Source organism: Plectropomus leopardus, chromosome 17, assembly GCF_008729295.1.
Source record: "Plectropomus leopardus isolate mb chromosome 17, YSFRI_Pleo_2.0, whole genome shotgun sequence".
In the NCBI taxonomy this organism is placed as follows: Eukaryota; Metazoa; Chordata; class Actinopteri; order Perciformes; family Serranidae; genus Plectropomus; species Plectropomus leopardus.
Window position 1 is genome coordinate 3,898,652 of NC_056479.1, and position 23,632 is coordinate 3,922,283.

General features: G+C 36.5%; 1 protein-coding gene across 3 annotated transcripts; it reads right to left on the reverse strand.

Annotated features, from left to right (window-relative positions):
* Positions 1 to 23,632, reverse strand: copz2 (COPI coat complex subunit zeta 2). 3 transcript variants are annotated; one of them, XM_042504589.1, is made up of 10 exons: positions 23,556 to 23,632; positions 18,088 to 18,156; positions 16,198 to 16,282; positions 14,409 to 14,500; positions 13,790 to 13,845; positions 11,703 to 11,780; positions 11,418 to 11,469; positions 8,394 to 8,432; positions 6,043 to 6,075; positions 1 to 1,664 (listed from the first exon to the last, which is right to left on the reverse strand). In XM_042504589.1, exons 1-10 carry the CDS (start codon positions 23,571 to 23,573, stop codon positions 1,617 to 1,619), a joined length of 570 nt encoding a protein of 189 aa, XP_042360523.1. In that variant the 5' UTR covers positions 23,574 to 23,632; the 3' UTR covers positions 1 to 1,616. The 3 variants fall into 3 exon arrangements, with proteins under 3 accessions (XP_042360523.1, XP_042360526.1, XP_042360524.1); XM_042504590.1 differs by lacking the exon at positions 6,043 to 6,075 and adding an exon at positions 11,113 to 11,209 and having other exon boundaries at positions 1,616 to 1,664; XM_042504592.1 differs by lacking the exon at positions 6,043 to 6,075.

Here is a 23,632-nt window from a genome sequence, read left to right on the forward strand (position 1 = left end):
TCCAGAGCAAATATTTTATTATCAGTGTCAGAAACGGTGGAGAGACAAAACGCCATACATCAGACACAATGGCAGTCTGCTTCGACAACATCCAAATGTAAACAAAATGTCTTTGGTTGATTTTTCCTCTTTCCCACTAAGAAAATATTTAATATCTATGAACACCTTTCTCTCTCAGAAAATAGACTCTTCAAGGTCCCTTTGACTCTTCAATCAATTCTATGTACAAATGCTATACTATACTATATAATGTACCTTAATGAGGGAATTCCACCTTAAGGGAAATAAAGATTTTGCTTTCAGTGCAACAGTAACGTGTTTCCTCATACACATGGAGCTGGAACATTTGTTTAGTGTCATAAGGCATTATTACATTCCTCTACAAATTAAAATAAGCTTTAAAAAAATGTACTGGTTCCGTCATTTTATAGAGGTGGGGGGGGGTGGGTGGGGGTTGGTAAAGCATATCGCAATATTTTGGTGTGGCAATATCATATCAATACATGCACACAAAGTAACTTTTTATTATTAATTATTAGTACTTTTGGTAGCCTATTAGAATTTTTTTAATTACTTTTGCAGTCCACTAGAATCATTTTTTCTGCAATTAAAAAGACTGACATAAGATGAAAACTTTATATTATTAGATAAAACAGATGTTGACAATTTTTTCTTTTTCTTGCAGTTGAAAAAAAGTAGTAAATTACAACTGATCATGATATATGTTTTTGATATACTAAGCATTTTGCAAAACATTTAAAATTGCATTGATATTGTATCATGGCCTAAGTATTTTAAACAATAGTATACAGTGGGGCCTCTGGTGATTCCCACCCCTCGTCATTTAAGGACTTTATTAGACTGACATCATTTGTGCAATGAATTGCTCAGTTTGTGTTTTAAATAACACGGTACAAAATATACAATTAATGTCTTTTGTGTGCTATTCAGCTTTTTAGTTTGAATTTGTGGATATTTGTTGCAGTCGTGTTTTTGTTTCCTTCTGTCTGTATTATTTACTTATTTTCCAGATTATCATCAAATACATAAGAATGTTTCAGCTGATCATTCCAAAATTATTTGCATGTGTAACAAAAACAAAAGTACATCATGTATAAAACTACGTAATTTTCAAAATTTGTATTTAAGCGATATGCAAACAAAAAATAAATCCCAGTTATATTCTGATTTGATTAAATAAGAGTGGAAAATCCTGCTCCACCAAAATAAAAGCATAGAATAGATTATTGATCACTAATAAGCTTTCCAGTATTTTCATTAATTGTCTTCTACAGAGGCACAGCTGGACACTATGCCTTCAGCCTTCACGTCTCCCTTCATCTCCTCATGCCATTGTTGTCATTAGAAATGACAAATCTACAAGAGTATCAACTAACATCACTCCCAAACTAAATAAATTAATCACGTCACACACAATGTAACAAAATGCCATTACACATAGAATCATAATCCTATTACTGGCTGGTTAATGGCTATGTAAAGCTATAAGCCTATTGGCCAACAGGGCCAGTAACGACCTTCCCTTTAAAGTGTTACTATAAAAAAATAGCTTTGGGACTAAAAAATGTTTTCTTGAAAAATGTGTCTGGTCCGAGTCATTTCAGTATGGACCATTTGATCTGCTCCTTAGCCGTCTGCAGAACCTGGAAAAACATCAAGAAAAAAAATGTGGTATATAATCTAGCATTATTTAATAAATCAAGTAATTAAGTATAAGCTAAGAAAATTAAATATATATGGTATGGTATATGTGTGTGTGTGTGTGTGTGTGTGTGTGTGTGTACATATATATATATATATATATATAAAATAATGGGAAAAAAAACACATAAATACAGAAAATAAAAATAATATAAATATAAGCAATTTCACACACATGTTATGTATCTTTATCTAAAAATTAAACATGGTTTGTTTACTGGTTGTTTTCCATATCATTAGAAAGACGTACGTTTGGAGTTGGCAGGACCAATTCTGGTAGCTGTTGAAATACTTGTATCGTGTTGCAGTAGCACTATTCACCCACTAGATGTCAGACTAAGCACATGTTCAACCGTGTTCTAGGCTGCCATGTTGACGGAACACAACATGGACAGGAAACCGAAATACACACTTTTTACAAAACTTAAAAACACATCTTTAAAAGAAAGAAATTACTGAAAGAAACTATTTGTTAAAATCTGAGTATATATGGGCCATATTGACACACTGTTTTAAATGTCAGCCTTATGTTTACGCATGTTTATGATCATTAATATGATCATTTCTCACACAGAGAACACTGTGTTGAGTCATTTGGCCTGTTAAATACCATAGCTTATATATATATATATATATATATATATATATATATATATATATATATATATATATATATATATATATATATAATGATGATGATGATGATGATTATTATTATTATTATTATTATTATTATTATTTCTCTGTTCCACATTTCTCATCTAATAGATTTCCCAAACAGCAATTAGAAAATATATTAATTTAAGTGACAGTAATATAGTACCATATTATGGTTTGCAGAAATTTACAATGCAAACATTTTCTTGTGGTGACTTGCCTGACGTTTTTGTAGAATTTATTGTTTTTATTGTTTTTATGCATTTCAGACTAAATCTATTAATTTACTATATGCTTTTATGTGTCAGTCCAGGGTCTTTTAATGATCAGCATCAGTTTGTATTGTTGGTGTAATGCTTGTCGCTTCATTTTAGCACTGAGGCTGTAGTTCCTAATTTCAACAGCAGAGAGCACATGGAGCTCATAAAACTACTGCATGCAGGGTTCTCTGAAATTCAGTAATATAAGTCCCTTACAGAGTTTTATTGGTGCGTTCATCTGTTTAGTGCTTACTGTGTAACAGGTGCACAAAGTGTTGTTTGGTACATATAAATATCATTTTTATGCATAATAGGTAAATTTGCTTTTGACACTTTAACTACATTCTGCTGATAATACTACTGTATATATATTAATGTGGCATATCCAATGTTGGACTGTAACTAAAATGGAGTATTTTTGATATAATTTTTTGTTTTTACAGAATTGCTACTTTTCCTTAAAGCTATGGTCATTAACCATTATGAAAATAACGCTTTTCTCATATTTACTGAAACTATAGCTACAATCTGAAAGAAATACACAACACAGATAATCTGTGAAAAAAAAATGTCCCTTCTGTTTTTCCTACTGCCTCTAACTGTATTCGCTGTAATGACGCAATAAAAAAACAACACAAACTAGGCAGTGCTGGTCAAATATGAAGCAGGATTCTATTACTCTATTGCCTATTTCTTACTTCACATGTTTTCAGAGAAACATATTTCATTGTACTGTTTAGCTCTAAATGAGAGAGCAGCCATGTTCGAGTTTTATTTTACAGCTTAGCAGTACCCTAAAATATGTTCAAATGTTTTTAAAAAACCTATTTAAGTGTACTGTTTAGCTATAAATGAAAAAATTTGTGACCCTACAGTCATGTTGGTAACTTTATTTTACAGCTTAACAGTACACTAAAATATGTTTAAAATGTTTTCAAAAACATATTTAAGTGTACTGTTTAGCTATAAATGAGAAAATTTGTGACCCTACAGAAATGTTGGTAACTTTATTTTACAGCTTAAAAGTACACTAAAATATGTTTTAAATGTTTTCAAAAACATATTTAAGTGTACTGTTTAGCTATAAATGAGAAAATTTGTGACCCTACAGTCATGTTGGTAACTTTATTTTACAGCTTAACAGTACACTAAAATATGTTTAACTGTTTTCAAAAACATATTTAAGTGTACTGTTTAGCTATAAATGAGAAAATTTGTGACCCCTACAGTCATGTTGGTAACTTTATTTTACAGCTTAACAGTACACTAAAATATGTTTAAATGTTTTCAAAAACATATTTAAGTGTACTGTTTAGCTATAAATGAGAAAATTTGTGACCCTACAGTCATGTTGGTAACTTTATTTTACAGCTTAAAAGTACACTAAAATATGTTTAAATGTTTTCAAAAACATATTTAAGTGTACTGTTTAGCTATAAATGAGAAATTTGTGACCCTACAGTCATGTTGGTAACTTTATTTTACAGCTTAACAGTACACTAAAATATGTTTAACTGTTTTCAAAACATATTTAAGTGTACTGTTTAGCTATAAATGAGAAAAATTTGTGACCCTACAGTCATGTTGGTAACTTTATTTTACAGCTTAACAGTACACTAAAATATGTTTAAATGTTTTCAAAAACATATTTAAGTGTACTGTTTAGCTATAAATGAGAAAGTTTGTGACCCTACAGTCATGTTGGTAACTTTGTTTTAACAGCTAAACAGTACACTGAAATATGTTACTAAAAGCATTTGAGGTGAGAAACAGGCAATTCAGTAACAGAATCTTGAGTCATAGTTTGACAGTTCGACTGCAGTTCACAAGCCGTGACTGACATGATTGACAGCTGTTTTAGAGACTCCTGAATGTTGCTTTCGTTCATGTACGTTCAGTTACGCCATCAGAAGTGCTACAGGCAACAGAGTTGCCAAGATGACTATGATTTTCTTCCCAGATAATCTGTCTCATATTGCTGTGTGAATAAAGTGACAGTTTCAGCAAATATGATAACTTTTTTTTAAAAAAGTTACCAACTACAGCTTTAGGGAAAGGATGAGAATACTTCCACCACCACTGATCAGCACACCCCCGCAGTGCTGCAGCCACTGGTGTAATGCTGTTATTGCTTTGTCCGTCTCATTATTTGCTGGATAATTATTCTCTCTCTAGCTCATTGCTGTCATCATTGTCAGATTTTTTTTCTGGTTGACAAGGTTTAATAATGTGCCTAGCTATATGTGTTCGCTCCGCTATCTACCAGTGTTTAAACTGTTCTCATCCATTTCATCCTCCTGCTGTGAGTTGACTGTGAGCAGAGGGACATTTGTCTTTAGGCTTGGAGACATTTTTCAAGAGAACTCATATATTGCCTGAGAGGGGAAAAAACACTTTCGTGCGCCGTAAACACCACACTAACATGACTAACACATGACAGCTTTGTGTCTTTCCTTTGATGTTTTGTGTTTGCAATGGTGGAATGTAACTAAATACATTTACTCAAGTATTGTACTTAAGTATGAATTTGAAGTATTTATACCTTATTCTACTCCTTTCATACTACTTTATACCTTTACTATAATACATTTCAGTATTGTTTCAACATTGTACTTTTTACTTCAATATATCTGTCGGACAGCTTTAGGTACTTTACTAATTAAAAATTAACTTACTAAACTAATTAGAAATATTTTTTGGATTAACAAAATATGTTTTGTTATAAATTAAATGAACAAGGAGTTTATAAGTACAGCTGCTACAACTGGTTGATTAATCAATCAGGCAATTCAGAGAAAACTAATTGCCAACTATTTTGAGAATCATTTAAGTGTTTTTCTTTATTTTTTAGTTTTGGTATGTTTTTTTGAAGTTGTTGCTGTTTCTCCCATTTTTTAATAATTTTGACCTTTTTTTTTGGATATTTTTTTCTTTTTTTTTAAAATAATTTCGAGTTGTTTTTCGAGTCTTTTTTATTTTTCTAATAATTTGTTTTTCAGATGTATTTTTGTTTTGTTTTGTTTTGTTTTTTTTAGATTTTTCTGCAATGGGCAATTTTACTTTTAATACTTTTAGTGATTTTTCCTGATTATACTTACTCACTTTTACTTCAGTACCATTTCCAGTGCAGGACTTTTCACAGGGTGGCATTAGTTCTTTCACTTAAGTAAAGGATCTGAATACTTCTTCAACTACTGCATGTATGTCTACATATGGATGTGGAAGAAATCCAATTCTATATCAGTCCCAGGCATTTAAAAACCTTTGATAAGCAGCACAGTTCATTAGTGTTTCCCATATATTGCTATGTTGGAGTATTGTCACAGTGTGAGGTATGCAGTACTAAAGTCGAGTAAGCTGTGTAGAGCAGTGTAGGTCTGTTGTGATGTTAGAGGGCACTTACGTTAGTGGTCAGAGCCAGTTTCTCTGTTATGTGCTGTCAGGGTTAAAGCAACAGATAGAGAAAAGCTTAGAGCATGACTATACACACACACACACACACACACACACACACACAAACACTCTCTCTCTTCTACAAGTGAGCACAGAAACATGTCCATGCACATGTTCGTTCCTGCACACAAGCAGAAGGCAGCTTACTATGGAAGCTTATCAGAGCGACACTTCAGTTTTGCTGATGCTGTTAGACTGAATCACATAAAATTATAAAAAAGAGCTCTCTGATGATCTGCCCAGTGATAAGAGAGCTGCAGTGCTTGGGAGGTTGTTAATTCATTTGTTTATCCATCAATCCATGCATTTACGGTTGTGTTTTGGAGCTGAAGCCAAGCTGGCCACTACCTTAAAGATTCTGTATGCAACATTGAGAGCATTGATATAGGAGCAACCTAGTATTGCTTTGTAAAGATATAGTGGAGTAATGGCGTCCTGAGCAGAGGATGACTTCATGCTTACGCAAAATCACTGTATTTTTTGACTGACTGATTCATATGGTGTTTCTCTTTATTTTAAACATGTTAAAAAAACAAGAATACAACAAATTTCGGACACTTGAGGCAGTAAATTGACTTTGCTTCTTTAATACATGCACACATAAGCTCGATTGCTGGCCTTGTCTTTGGGGAAGAGTCTTGCGAGTCAAAACAAGTTCAATCGATGCCTTTTGTATCAATGATTTTAGAGGAATCATGACACTACTAGATAAACTGCCACACAGTTGTATGCGCCCCAGTTTAGTTTCCCCTTACAGTTTACATCCATGTCTGTGTAAATATGGACGCCTCACACACATCTTCCCCCTGGCAGCACAGAAGATCTCTACAATCATGATTTCATAGTGGACACCAAAGGTTCTTGAGTTGTAGCAAAACATCTTTTATAAGGTTACTGTGACCTTTGACCGTCAATCACCAGATTCTAATCAGTTCATTCTTGAGTCCGAGTGGACGTTTATGCCAAATTTGCATTTGGCACAATTACAATAATTTGTGAAAAAAAGTATTTCTTTAAATATTTTAAGTCAAACCATCAAGTGTCCCAAATACAGCGAGTCTACATTCCCTCTGTCCTATAATCTGAGCTTCTCTGTGGTTGGTTTTGGTAAGCATTTGCTATTGGTTAGCACTGTTTATGGGGTTAGCACTGTTAGCTGCAAGCCTCCAGCTCAGTCAACTTCGCATTGTGTCAAGACAACTCATACGCTCTGAGTTTTGCATAGAGCCCTTAAACATGCATGGTCAGCTAAAGCGTTAGCATACAGCCTGATGAATCTGAAGACAGATGTCAAACTGCGAGCAATCATTGCGTCAGAGTGTTTCTGTGATTGAACAGAGTGCGTGGGAGGTCAGCTCTGTTCTACAGATGACACAATGATACAAATGGTATCAGAGAGAAGCAGATGAAAGATTTACATGTTAAGAACAATGCAGAAATGAGGCGAACATGCAGTGTCTGAGGCCACGATCATGTTTCTGTACGAGCAGCTGAGTATTCATTTGTATGTGTAACTATATCTGCATGTATCTGTGCATTTACGTTTGTGTTAAATGTCAAGTTGTTATTGTTTGTTACTTGTTCTGCTTTTGTCGCTTAACTTTGGAGCAAACAAAATTGAACATTTCTCAGATCTGAGTTCTCAGTTCATCCACATGATCCTTTTCTAAGGTGGAGTTCCAAAACAGATACAGGATGAAAGGAATAGTTTGACATTTTGGGGAACCCGCTTTCTTACCTGCCAGCACCTGTACAGCTTTCCTCACCAATTTGTACATATCACTTTCACAGATTTTTGTAACAGTTGAAAGAAAAGGAATACAACGTGGTTATAACTGAGCTGATTTCCCAAAATGTCAAACTATTAAAAAGAAGACAATGTAAAATAAAAACTAATACTAATAAAATATAAAGTTAAATAAAGTATTGTTTTAATAAAGTTATATAAAGCACAGTTTAAATATAGTTAAATAAAATACTGTTATAATTAAGTTAAACAAAGTATTGTTATAATAAAGTTAAATGAAGCACAATTAAAATAAAGTCAAATAAAATACTGTTATAATAAAGTTAATTTAAGTACTTCTATAATAAGTCAAATAAAATACTGTTATAATAAAGTTAATTTCAGTACTTTTATAATAGGTCAAATAAAATTTTGTTACAATAAAGTTAAATAAAGTGCTGTTATAATAAAGTTAAGTAACATACTGTTATAACATAGTAATGTGTATGTGATATATGCGCATACTCATGTGTCTATCAGTGTCTATGAGTGTATTTTGCGTGTTTGTGTGTTACCTGGGCCACGCTTTGTTCAGATAAGGGGTTTTCATCCGCCTGTAAAACAAAATGACATTGTTGTCTGTACAAGTTAAAAATGCAAAAGTCATGCAAACTACCAGATACATACTCATAGACACACACACGAACACACACACAGAGTACAAAAGTAGAGCACTGCAAACACCATTAGATCAGTAGAAACCCCATTATACACTGTAGTTTAGTGACACTCAAAGCTCGCTGGTTAACACTTGTATGAGCATGTAACGCCATAATAGTGGCTCTAGGGTTTGTTGATCTGTCTGTTTGTCTGTCCATTTGTCAACCACTTTAGTCCAAATTTAAAGACTCGGACAACTATTGGTTGGAATGCCATGAAATCCTTTGCAGACAATGATGGTACCCAAATGACGAATACATCAAACCAGCATATACAGTACAAGTACCTCATATAATCTCAAGGCCGTGCCCTCTTTCAGAGGACAGAAAGCCAAAAATCATGTTGATGTTCATGCAATTTAACATGTTTTTGGATTATAAGTTTGAAAAGTCTCTATGCATTATTTGAAGACAATATTCTGTTGCTGTTATACTGTATGACTGTAACGTCACTGCAACAGCCTCCCACTCAAGCTAACGTCTGCTATCCATCAGTTGTAGTTAGGAATGCACCAAAATTCCGACCAATGTTCAAAATAACAATTTGGCCAATAGCCAATACTTATGTTTGTTGTTGTTTATTTTGTTTTTGTTTTTATTTATTCCCCCTTTTGTGTCTGAGAAACAAAGAAATCTACACTATTAAAAACAAGACCTCCGTTTATGTCCTTTTTCACATGAAAAATATTTTTAAAATGATAACATCTTCAAATGTCTTTTTACTAGGGTCGCACAATCTCGCAATCGCATTTTTTTGCAGATATCTAACAACTAATCTGGCCTATAACTGTTGCAGATATCTATATATCCCTACTTTTTACTACATATAATATAACATCATTCCCTCTCTACTATGTATTTTAGATTGCTGTGAAACATAAAAAAAAATGTACTGTATCCTTTAAAAAAACTATATCTATTCAAGTTTCTTGCCAAAAACTACATTTTACTAAATTACACTGAACACTTCATAAGAACGTTATAATTGACCTCCACTCATTTTTACTGAAAAGAGCTAGAACGCATTATAATGTATCATATCGTACCGATACATCCAAATTCAAATCCCTTCTAAAAATTCACCTTTTTAAACTGGCTTTTAATGTGCTTTTTTTGTTTTTTGTTTGTTTGTCGTTAATTTGTTTGCTGTGTATTTATGTGATGTTATTATACTTTTGCTGCTTTTTTCTTTGTACAGTGTCTTTGAGTTCCTTTAAAAGCACTTCATAAATAAAATGTATTATTATTGTTATTTTTATTAATATTATTATAATACATCTCAATACAACCTCCATGAGCTGTTTGTTCTGGCCAACATTAACTAGCATTTAACTAGCCAAGCATAAGCTTTTTACTTCTGGTGACTGCATTTAGGCTTCAAAAATCCTGAAAGTGGTGTTCATTTGTGGAGATAATCTTGCTGAACAAAGCATATATGTATCATAAAAGTTTGTTGCCATCTAACTTATTTCCTGCAATGATCCAAAATCCAATGGAAAAATCCCATGGGCTTTTTGACAAGGAAACCAGAGCGACGTTAGCTTCCAGGTTGGCCTACAGACAAACGTCATCCCTGAGGCATTCTATTGACCAGAATCTGACCGAGCCTCTCCTTCTGCAGCTCACTCTGCAGCTGAATCTGTTGACCAAAATGAAGTACAGTGCACACAGACTGTCAGCAAACTTGCCTTTTTGTATCTTGTGCCTGTGTCCTTTTTTTTTTTAAATTTGAGTAATTTTGCGTCCTCTTTAATTTTGGATGTTTTTGCGTGTCCATGAACACAGCTCAGGCACAACTCATCAAGAGTCTTTTTATCCAATAGCACCAGTTTAAGATGTGGAGTGGATAATTGATTACTTGATCTGATCCGAGCTGATCAGACTGATGGATGAGAGGAGAAGCAGAGTGCAGAGAGAGTGAATGCAAACTTTAAAACCAGCACAACGAATGGTTCTCAAGTTTCACTGTGACTAGTGTTCTGCTGCTCTGTCTGTGACAACATTACAATCAGCACTGCAAGAGGGTGGTACAATGAATAACTGCATGGTATATACATTTAAATAGCGCCCAAAAATCAGTTTGTGGCATCAGATGTGATAAAAGAATGTCTGGGGAAAACCCCACTGCAATTTGCTTTTTGTCGATTGCTGTGTACTTATAACGCAATCATAAGTACCACAAGTGTTTGTTTATTTCAAAACCCAATAGAAAAATCCCATAGGCTTTTTGACAAGGAAACCAGGGTGACGCTTCAGGGTCGGCCTAAAGAAAAACATAATCCCTGGAGCACTCTATTGCCAGTCTGATGTATTAAAGACTTTGGTGATCACCTGACCTGTTCTCTAGTGCCACCAGCAACTTTTAGAATTAGAGAAATACAAGAAATTAGAGAAAAATAAGAGAAATGCAAGCCTTATGTTTAAAGCCTCTGTTAGTAATTATGCTCTGTCACCATGCATTTACCTCATCTGTCTCATCCATCCCTCCTTCATCTCCTCAATGTCTCTATCTCACTCTCATTCATTCATTCTCTCTCTCGAATTCACTTTCTTTCTCTTCATCTCTCTCTCTCACCCTCTGTCTACAGCAGCTGGCTCCTGTCTGTTTGTCCCTCTACGTTACCGGTGATGTAATCAAACAGGACGAAGCCATAGGCTTGCTCTGACATTAGCTGATACCAATCAGAAGAAGAGAGACAGGGAGAGAAGGAAAGGTAAAGCAGGTAAGAGTAGGCCAGAAGCTGTGGGAGGCTACAGTGTGAATAGGCCAAACAGCTGCTTTACTCTAAAACATTTGTCTTCCATTTGACTTCCCCATGATTAAAATCAATCAACACATTGTTATGATTGGTAGTTGGGAGTGATTGACAGTCGTCTTACCCTGTAGTTGACCTTCTGTAGGACCTGCTGGGGGTCACTCTCCAGAATTATCCTGGCAACAGGATTAAAAAAAACAACCAATCAGGGTTGATTACAGCACGAGTAGGACAGGATATAGGAATTCTTTTCTGACATTTCATAAAAACAAATAACAAAATAATTGAAACTAATAACTGTAAACTACTTTATATGGAAACTAGTTTAAATGTAGTGTACATTGACATAAAGTCTGTATTGCAGTTGTTCTTCATCTCTAATGAGCTGTAACCATTATTTCTGTCTTACCCTCCATCAATGATTTCATCCACAACCAGAAACACTCCTTCCATGTTGTCCAATAAACACCTCCGCTCCACATTTTTCCTGCAGCAAAAAACCCCACATCAATTAACCGCTCTTCTGTCGATGACACTCTGATTCTCCCTAAATCACAATTTCACATGACTCTGCATTGACTTAAATAAACTGGATGGAAGCTAACGTCACCTTGGTTCCCTTGTCAAAAAGCCCATGGGATTTTTCCATGGGCTCCAAAAAAAGTTAAATGGTAGCAAACTTTAATGATACTTATATGCTTTGTTCAGCAGATAATCTTCACAAATGAAACCCACTTTCAGGATTTTTGAAGCCTAAATGTAGTCACCAGAAGTAAAAAGCTAATGCTAGGCTACAACAGACTACACCACGATCACTACCCCTACAAGGCCTTTAAAGCCGTGTTTGACGCAGTTTGGCGTGATAACAACCTGTAGTCTCATTTAGCCACTTGTTAGCGACCATCTTTTTTTAAAACACATAAAAGCTTCAAAGTTCTTGAGTGGGGTATTTACTGACGTATTTTATGTCGTAGAATAAACATGAAAGTCTGTTCAGCCTTTATTAAACACAGCATTTATTTCAGGCTTCTAACCAAAAACCCATTCAAAAAACCCACTGACTTTGGGACAAGGGAACCGGAAGTGCTGCAATGCTAATGGATTTCCAGGTTTTAGGAGTCATTACTGGGGTTCTCTATGTACAGCTCACAGCAACTTAATACTAAAAAATCTATGGCTTTTGCTTGAATTATAGTGGGAACAAAAAAATGGACATTTACCATTTGTTGTTAGTGTAGTTAGCAGGCATTAGCCTTAGGCCAAAATGAGCTAATTTACTATATTACATAAACCTCGCTGTCACCCTGATTTTCCCACCAAACCCTGTTCAAACCATATTTTTTTTAAAAAAAGTGGAATGAATAGTCAAACATTTGCATTGATTTGCCAAATTGTTATCATCTGACATAATTCAGAGTCGGTTACAGCATCTGTAATTATTGGCGAATTTCGTACTTAAGCATAATCAAAGACAATGAGAGTGATATCAAAATTTTCATCTCACTCTCAGGACTATTTCCCAAAATGTCAAACTGTTCCTTTAATATAACATTCATGCCCTTAGTGGCCTTAAATTCTTTTTAAAATGTTGAGTCTAGCAGACACAACACTACATGTTTTCTATGAGTCTGTATTTTACATGGTAACAATTAGTCAAAAATTATGAACAGGCCTGCATGGAGAACATTGACTGTTCATCCATTTTATACCACTGTAACACTGTGATCTGTACATTTACATATTGCACTGTGCAACTTAGAACAGCCTATAATCTTTCATACTGTATAATAATATAATCTCTTCATGTCGCTCACTCTCTGCATCACTACTGCATCGGTTCCCATAGCAACCACATCAGCCACTGTTTGGCTGATAATGTTGCAGTCAACAATGAGGAATCCTGGTGTGCAACACGCACGCACACACACACAACAAACCAAAACACACACAGATGGCTTTGCAAACTAATCTCAGTTCTTTCTTAAATGTTAAATAAATTTTGAAAGATGATGACTGCATGTCATTGTGTTGTCAGTCAGCTGTCTTGTTGGTCAAATATTATTTTTCAACTTAAATTTCCTTTCAGGGAAAAAAAAACCAAAAAAAAAACCACACACACTGCTGTATTTTCAATTCAACATGGAGACTCATTATTTTCATGAGTGGCAGGGAAATATGGTGAAGAGGTGGCAGTGTTAGTGTGGATCAATGTTAACTCTGATTTTGCTGAGGCTACAAACATAATAATGCCTTAATATCATTTTAATATTATGACATCCATTCAGAAGAGTGTGTGAAAAATGTTATTGTAACCCCAACATCATAACTAAAGTATATAATCAAGTAAGATTGTTCTTTAAGAAGTATCCTGTAGAGCAAGATTGTGAATTTCTCTGTTAGGACTGTCCTCTATTTTTTTAAATGAAAACCATTACTGTTAAGTTGCTCTCATTTATCTGCATTTTTTTTAAGATCTAATGAGAGAACATAGTGTACCTGAGGATTTGATTGAGGGACTCAAACAGGCAGTTGAGTACTGACATCAGCATGAGCTGGAGAGAGAAAAAGAAAAAGAGACTTGATATTGTAGGTTTCACATGCACAAGCTGGTATGACGTGTTACCTGTTTACATCAAATCCTTACTACTACCAACTTGTCAAATACCAATGTATGGTCTGTGGCCCCAAGCATCTGATACTGACACATCAAGGCCCCCTTTAGTGTCTGTCAGAGATGCATGGGGCACTGACATTATGAACAGAGTGAAAAGTGTGTATAGGGTGGGACGTTGGCTTGGTCAAACAAACACAGGTCTTTCACCCAGGAGACCACTGTTTGTGTCCCATGTCAAACCAAAAGTCAACACAGTTATTTAAGAATGCGGTGTGGAATGTCAAATGACATATTACAAGTATAATAATAATATATAGCACTTTTCCTAGGTCCTCAGAGACACTTAATGTATGTCACGTATATTACTTAAGAAACTTAAGAAAGTATACCTAAAACAAAGTACACTTTCTTTGGAAGTTTATTTTGAAAACTGTGTCCAGCTGTTTTAGGAAATGACATCACTAAATATTATTTTAGCAGAGACGGCTGAATTCACCCTACCTCGTTCTCCTGAGCACTTCCCACCACATAGAAAAAGAGATCTATACTGCTCTTGTAGACGATGGTCATCCCCTCCAGGAAGGCTATCTCATCTACAGAGGGAAGAAGATGAAAGAGATGGGTTAAAGATAACTGGAAGGACAGGCATACCTATATTTTATTCATATTATGACTTTATATATTTCACTTTTCAAGATAGAATTTAAAAGTAGGCTACATGTAATAAATCAGCCAACTAAAATTAGTGCCTCGCGGTTGTATGCCTCCACGCACCATTATCTGACACTGAGTTATGGCCAGAAGTGTTAATGCAGAACATTATGATGTCACAGTGCAGATGATCTTTGACCTTTTGGATATTAAATGTCATTACTTCATCATTTTATGCTGACTTGAGATCGGGCATTTGTGTGAAATTTTGTCATAACTAGAATTAATTTTTAATTCTTAATTCTAATGAATTCTTAAGTTATGGCCAAAAACATGTTTGTGTGAGGTCACATTGACCTTGACTGTTGACATTCAACCATCAAATTCCACTGATGAGTCCAAGTTGGCGTTTGTGCCAAATTTAAAATCACTCCCTCAAGGTATTCTTGAGTTATCGCATCTACAAAAATGAGACAGACAAGGTCACTGTGACCTTGACATTTGACCACCAAAATCTAATCAGTTCACTGTCGAGTCCAAATGGATGTTTGTTGAAAGTTGAAAACACTCCCTTGAGGTGTTCTTGAGTTATCACGTTTACAAGAATGAGAGAAAAAATAGAAGAAATTCCCTCAGGCGTGCTTGAAAGTAGTTCACAAGAAAGGGACGGACACACATACAGTCAAATGTAGAGACATACAGATTTACAGACAGATGGACAGATGGACAACCCTATCGCTGGCGTGCAGTCATAATAAAAAACTACAACGATTTATAGCAGGCTACGTTCACTCAGAGAAGAACAAAAAGATAAAGGAGCAAATTAGCCTGAGAGAGAAAAAGTTAAAGACAGTGAAGGAGCATGGGGAGGGAGGATGAGGAGACAGCAAAGGCAATAGAAAGGGGGCAGGCAGGGATGAAGAAAGTCAAGGAGTAGAAGGGAGGAAATCTATGACATGATAGGAGAAAAGAAAAAATAAATAAACACTAAAGAGAGTGGAAGAAGGAAAATGAGGAAAAAGAAGACATAGAAAGTGAGTAGGAGTTGTAGAATGAGGACGGAGAGAGAGAAGGAGACAAGCAAGGGTGAGAGAAACAGAGGGATGCCTTAAGGATCGAAAGAGCTGGACAAAGGTAAGGTGAGGTGGGACAGAAGGAGAGGGGATATAGCATGACATGGGAGAAGAAAGAATAGCAGAGAAGGAGGAAATCAAGGAGGAGTTTAGAACAAAAGGATGAAAATACTGGATGGGTGATAAGGAGGCCAGGAGCAGAGACTCAGGTATCAGCTGTGTGAAAGTTAGAATCCCGCTTCCCCTGAAAATAAAGCATATTTTGCAACACTTCTCTGAGCAGGTAAATAAATGCAATAATGCTTAAACATTAAACGAAAATCCAAAAGTCAAAATTTTTCTTGATTTTTTAGGTTCACACTGACATACGGTAGTACGACTGTAGCACCCTCTGGTTCCAAAGTGGAGAACAGGCTACAATAAAACCTGCTTTAGGCTAGTATCATGCAAGTGTTGGGCTACGAGGTGGTAGAATGTGTAACAGGTGACATTGGAGACGTGTGTGAGTGTTCAGGACAATACACAGGGAGGGCCACAAGAAAAAATACAGGCAGAGAGGAACTTACTGTCTGCTTTGTGTGTTTTGTTGAAAATGTTCCTCTCAAAGTTCTTCTGTTCCTTCATGGAGGGGTAAAGCTCAGGGTCATAGTACTGAAACACACAAACAATCAATGAACTGTGGCTGTAACACTGCTGGGCTAAAAGTTTTATTCATTTCAGGGCCGTTTCTACTAAACATGTAAGAACTGGTACTGTACGGAAACGTCTCCTCTAAATGTCCAAGAGGACCATATTAGTGTGTGGATGTTTTTGTCCACTATTATGAAACATTTTCAGAAAATCAGATCATGTTTTTGATACTTGTGGTCAGTATTTTTTTCAGAAAGAGCTACTAAATGTATTTACATTCTGCAGTTATCTCTGTATATAGTAGCTTTCCTTGTCAGTGGCAGGGTCCGCCACTCTCATGCTAGATTCAAGTTGCCTTCAAATGCAAATAGGATTGACAGGAAGTGATGCAGCAGTGTTACTGTTTGAAATTGAACCATATTAATATCAGCCTCATTGTTTACTGTTCGCGCTACAACCCAATCAGAGCCAGCTTAAAAGGTAAGCACAAAATTTACACTTCAATTATCAGTTATGCCACTGTGAGGAACTTTTCCCACCACTTAATAACCACCAGAGATATAAAAGACTTTCATCAATGATGGTCATTAGAGCACTGTATAAGTTACTGCTAATGCACACTGAACATTTCCTACTGCTGCAGCTTCACATTAAAAGCATTTTAGTGGCAAAACACAAGTTGACTTTTATTATGAAGTAGTCCCAGCAAATTAGGGGTGTCAACAGTTATACATTTGTGAGTTAGCTGCTGACAGTTACGCATGTCAGTCTATGGGTTAATTTTGCTACTCTTCAGTGTAATGCACTACGCATCACACAGGGCTCATGGGAGCTAGCTAGCTAGCCGTGCTGCTCATTCAGCGATTACCGCTAGTGATGCTTTTCCAAGCGAACAGCGTTGCTGTGGAAACATGGCTCCCAGCCTCCAGGCTCTCCCCAGGTTGCTCCCGTGAAGAAGCTGCTAAATTTAGAGCCACAAACCTTTTAGCATCACTGTTACCTCTGTTAGCACCGTTAGCTGTTCCACCGTGTTGCTACAGGGGTTGTGTGTCAAAATAAAGCTGCTTATTCACCAGGATCACCCTGGAGAGACCGAAGGGTGGCCGGCATGTTTCCACAGCAACGCCGTCCCAGTTAAGCTGGGTTTTGACAAAGAAATAGAACGCATGGAATCGTAAAGATGATATCTCTGGTCCTGCTGCATCGACTCTGATTAAAATTTTTAACAGGTGAGTTTGACAGCTTTATAGAAATGTAATACTAAATCCGTGGAGAAATCTTTATTGCTAATACTAATATTAGTGTGGCATAACTATTTCCTACAGCTGATGCACATTCATAGAATTCCACTGGAGAAGCATGGCTGCTTTATTGCGAAGCAGTCACAGGAAACTCGGATTTGTTACCTTTGCCGTTTCTCTCTGTTTCCAGCCTTTGTGCAAAGCTAAGCTACCTGGCTGCCGGTTATAGATGCAGATTTATTCCATGGACATGGGATTGGCGTCAATCTTCTTCTCTAACTCTTAGCAACATAGCAAATAAACCTATTTTCCAAAATGCTGAACTATTTCTTTAGAGGATATATAAAAACCCCTTTCATAAGAGTTTTACAATTTGATACTCCTGTGAGAAAGCGTGGCTGGGGAATACATATGTGCAACACAAACAAATGTCACTTTGACAGAACCAACACGAGGATTATGTTACTAAAACAAGTTACAAGTCACAACACCTTTTCCCAATGAATGAAATGATGCTTTGGACGGTCAGCAGTTACGTGAGATCAGGTCCTGTGCAGTTAATGAGCTAAAACACTTGAACCTTACCTTTGACAGAAGTCTGTTGCCATCATTGTCAAGAATGAAAACAGCTTTCACTGTGTAGAGGGAAGGTTCCTGCAACAATAAACAGAGAGAACATCTTAAATATTTCAGCTGTGCTGAGTCACCTCAGGGAAACATCTAGGACCGGGAGGGGCCTACCTCATAACACTACAGTCAATGCCATTCCTCCCACACCTGACCAGTGTGTTCTATCAACCTTTATTATCCAGATAAAGCCTGCGTTTCCAGCAACACCCTCTTCACACATACATGAGCTGCCCAGTCTGACAAGTTTCTATATCCGTCTGTTTTATCGTCTTTGCAGACTTCTGTGATTTCGTTTTACACTTCTAGATCTGGAAATGACCAAAGACATTATCCATTCTGGTGACCACTTGACCTTTTCATCCATCCTTGCGTTCATCAATCCCTACGAAGAGTTTTACGACCCGGGACAAAGTTCTGTTATGCACTGACTAGCATAGATTCACAGTCAGAGTGTATCACAGAACTTAGACCAGAGACCTAAAAGAAACATCCATTGTCCCATTTTTAGAGGGATGAAGATGGCGAGAAGGACAAAGACGGATCTGGATCGACCAACTTTTGTTTCGTAAAACGTAGTGTCTCAAGCAATATACTGGTCTCACGCTAGCTGAACTTGAAACATGTTTGCGTGGGTATAAAATCACTTTTTCTGATAGAGAAGTAATTATTTTGTCATATTTGTTCATAAGAAACTTAACTACATGTCTAGAAATCACAAAAAAGTAAAACAAAGTTTCACTCAACAACTCTCTTGGCTTTGAAGGATGAAAGAAAAAAAAACGCAGAAAACTGACCGTGTTCCAAAAAATTTTAAATTTCGGAGGCAGTGTGCAAACATGATTGACACAATGCAAGGTCATATTTATTTCTACATGTGCGACAATATCCGACAGAAAATACGTTCTTAGTTTGGAATCCACATACAATACACATGACCATATGTTGAATAAACGTATTATATAAAATGATTTTGTGTCTATTATTTTCTTTAATTATTGTAGTTATTTACATAGCCACAAAGGAAACTTTCTCTTCATATTCTATTGCAAACGTAAAATGATTGTTAAATTCCCTCCAAAAGTCATTTATCCTTTAATTTATATTTGTTCACTCACATGTCTACTTTTCTTTTAACATCTTAGATCAGAATTTTCGATCATACAATTCTGGGTGTTGTTGCACCAAAATTATTACCTTTTCGTTGTCCCGATCAACCTTGTTTTCTCCTTGCGAGATACGCAATATTCGGTTGAAAATTCCATTCTGGAGGGTGGCAAAAAGTTGTTTTTTTAAAAAAATTGGACAGCAGTGCTGTCTACCATTGCCATTGCTGGTATTCTCTCCCAGTCTGGACTAATTTTACCGTCCTGCTCTCATTCACTAAAATAACATCCAGTTTGTCTACAGTCTACTGTCTGCTGGACTCCATGTGAACACAGCATTAGCCTGATGAGGTTGGTGTAATTGAAAGTTGTTTAAATTTGGAAAAACACACTTTCTACATGGTATGCCTCATCTATCTTAACTCTGCTACACACAGTTAAGCTTGTCCAGTATTTCAGACTTTGGTCCAGTGTTCAGCGAGCTTTGAGGAATACATTTTGACGTTATGGTTCACTGAAGAGAAGATGCTGAAGTGCTCTGAAAAATATTGACATCTGAACATTTACAATTCAGTGACAATTGACCGAGGGCCTTATGATGCGATATTACCATGATGTTTAGGTCAGGAAACAATATTATTGCGATTTTAAATGTTTTGCGATATCCTGAGTATTGCGATAACTTATTGCAATATATTACCTTTTTTCAACTGCAAATTATGTCACATCATGTTTCCCCAAAGGACAACTTTGTCAACATCTGTTTTATCTTAGACGATAAAGTTGTCAGTCTGTTCACCTCACTTCAGTCATTTTTTATTGCAGTAAAGTGTGTCCACTGTATTGAAATAGCAATTGATTCTAGTTGGCTAGCAAAAGTTTCATTTGTATTTGCAATATTAATGTTTTATATCATCTAAAAAACTGATATGCAGCGCCTATGTATCAATACAATATTGCCTTGCAAAATATCACAATAATATGCAGAGAATAGATAGAGATAGAGACAGACATAATATAGAGAAGATGCTACATTGGCTAAAGGTATGTTCTCCCTGCAAAATTAAACTAACATGAAAGACTGATTTTATTTAGTCAAACATAATATGGACAGACAACAAACCAGCCACAGTTTTGGTTTAAGTCTAAATAACAAATGTAAAAATCAAAGGCTACAGCTTCTTTGACTCTTGGTGTGTCCTTCTGGATCAACATGACAGCAAAATGCCTAAAATGTAAAAATTGGCTGTTTGGTTTGAACATAATGATTTTCTCTAGGGTGTATGTTTCTAAGTAGGTCATGGATTCAGACAAAACCAGAAGACCAATTTAGATGTCTGGAGGACGTTTCGCTAAAAACAACTTCAAAGCTTCTTGCAATTTGGACTTGGCAGTTGTCTAAACTGCAATTTTGATTTACTTTTTGATTTTTACACCATCATGGACACGACACAAACAGGACATTCGAAGCATTTAGTGGCAGTAGCTGAGACCTGTTTCAGGTCAGTTTCTCTGACAACAGCCTCCATCAAAGCGAATTACATTATGCAGTGAAAGACTTTCAGACTGACACTTTTTGCTTCCTTCTGCTTGTTAAAAAGAACCAGATGATTAACAGCTGTTCTATTCAAAAAGATTTACGGCACAAAACAGGAAGACGCATTGTTCCTCCAGAGCGAACGGAGACAGAAAAAATGTCTTTAAAGAATAGTTCGACATTTTGGAGAAAACAAAATGCGTATTTGCTTTCTTTCCATGAGTTTGATGTGATTACCACTCTGTATGGTCACTATGTAGCTGGAGTCAGCATCTGGAGACTGGAAAAACGGTTAGCAGTGAAATAGTTAAATGTCTTTTTCACACTTAAGTTTGTTAAGAGATTGAACAAACAAGAAATAGCACAAATAAGTGAGCTATTGGCATGTTTGAAACTGAATTCTGGTACCTTTGGACAGAGCCAGGTTACCTGTTTCATCTGTTTCTAGTATTTACGCTAAGCTAAAGCTTAGTTTACACTGCACGACTTCCAGTGTCATCAGACTGCTGTACTATTCACTCTAAACAACTTGCTGTTTTGAATCGGAAGTCTAAAAGTCGCTGTGGTTTTCACAGGGTTAACACACTACAAGGTCTCTCACCAGGAGGAATCTCGAAAGATTTTATCATGTGATACGTGGGTCAACCGAAAATCCAGAGAGAAGGGGTGTTTACTGCAGATGCAAGTTTATTTTTTTAAGTAGATTATTAATATTGCAAATACAAATTAAACTTTTGGTTACCTACTAATGTAATAAGATGGTGACGTTCCTCAGATTTAAGGACATTTGTAGCATTCCAGGAAATTTCTAGGATTTAAGGACATTTCTCTGATTTTTGGACATTTGTAGCATTTTAGGACATTTCATGGATTTTAGAACATTCCTCAGAGTTTTGGCCATTTCTTGGATTTTAGGATGTTCCTAGAATTTTTAGGACATTTCCACGGTTCTAGGAAATTTTAGGATTTTAAAATTTTCAGGCTTATGGGACATTTGTAGCATTTTAGGACATTTCTAGTATTTTGGAACATTTTTCAGATTTTAGGACATTTCTCGTATTTTGGACATTTCTCCACTTTTTTGGATATTCCTAGGATTTTAGGACATTTCTAGGAATTTATGACATTTGTCGTATTGTTGGATATTTCTCCGCTTTTAGGACATTTCTCCGCTTTTAGGACATTTCTCAGAGTTTAGGAGACTTCTCATGTTTTAGGACACTACTCAGATTTTAGGACACTTCTCAGATTTTAGGACATTTCTTGTACTTTTGGACATATCAAGGATTTTAGGACATTTTAGGATTTTAAAACATTTCTAGGATTATAGGACATCTCTATCATTTTAGTATATTTCTATTACTTTAATTTCTAAGATTTTAGGGAGTTTCCTGGATTTTAGGACATTTCTCTGCTTTTAGGACATTTCTTGTATTTTTGGACATTTCGCAGCTTTTAGCTTTTAGGACATTTCTCGGACCCTGTTGGAGGGTGCAGTGGATCCTCCTCTGGCACTTTTTTTTATTAAAAAGCTCAATGCTGTTTCATGCACTTTGACACCTACTTTATACTAAAAGTACAAAAACAGTTCCTAGTGGGAATCACTTTATTTTTGTTGTGAATTACAAAATGAGACCGATTTGGCCCACAGGCCATAAATTGAGTGTCACTGATCTGGACAGTTTAATCTATACCCATGTGTCACGTTTAGAGGATGATCATAGGTTTTGTATGTGAAATATACATTTGTACAGCAACAAGTAACCGGCATATAATGTAGTGGAGTAACAAGTAAAATGTATGAATTGGCAGCAGCATCCTGAATGTAGCAACTCAAGTAAGGTTCTGAACTTAAGGTTACAGAAACGTTAAATGGAAAGACACAAGTACAGTATTTCCCTCAGGATGGAATTAAATGGAAGTATTCAAGTATTTTAAGTGAAGTACTTGAGTAAATAGATGTTTCCCAACACTGAGAAAGAGTATAACAAAAAGAATGAGACACTGGCACAAAGCGTTGGAGGAAATGTGAGAAAAGATGGAGAGTGAGGCAGAGAGAGAGAGTGAGGGAGAGGGGGAGAGAGAGAGACAGAGAGAGACGGAACGGTGGACGTGGCACCTACTCTGCTCTACACGTCAACCGATCTGTGCACATATGCTCCACACAAGCACACATTTAAACCCACAGAGCCGCTCCAACTTCTCGCGCTGTGATCACACATTGCAGACAGTCAAGTGATCTCGTGCAGGAACTGAAGCCGGGGCTTAGAGTTGTGTCCTGTTGCGCTCTGCGCCGGACTCTGCGTGGATAAGTGGATAACAGCTGTGGCTCTGCCGCTCCATTGTAATGGAGTTAAGTTAACACCCAAACAAGTTGTCGCGCTGTATCCAGCACACAATATCTGCACTATTTTTACGCGCAGAAGTGGAAAAAGCACTGTTAGATTGGCGCTGTCTGCGTGTGAAACACAGGGACCACATCAGGCCTGCGCGTCCACAACCACACAACATGACGGCCACAGTCCGGATCACGCACGCATTCGTGAATTAAAGAAGAAATCAAAGCTGTTCCTGGTTAATGAACAATCTGCAGCCGAGCCCCCGTCCTCCCCCCTCCGTCTCCGGTAATGCCCACCACCGAAACTGCCACAATGCAACAAATGTCCCATGCGCTAATATAAGGAGTACCAAAATACCACACAAACTGCCGAGATCATAACACCCCTCAACCCCCAAAGTAAAGGCGTCGGTTCACAGCCCGTAAAATCGGCAGAGAGGCTCACCAGAGACGTGGAGTCCATCGCTGCCGCTGCCGCCGTGCTCGCTCGGTGTGTTGACGTGGACAGCTCTGAGCTGTCAC

Coding starts and splice junctions, on each gene's coding strand:
- copz2 (XM_042504589.1), bottom strand. Junction 14,501..16,197: donor CAAAACACACAAAGCAGACA/GTAAGTTCCTCT, acceptor TTCCCTCTGTAG/ATGAGATAGCCTTCCTGGAG. Junction 13,846..14,408: donor GAAGTGCTCAGGAGAACGAG/GTAGGGTGAATT, acceptor TTCTCTCTCCAG/CTCATGCTGATGTCAGTACT.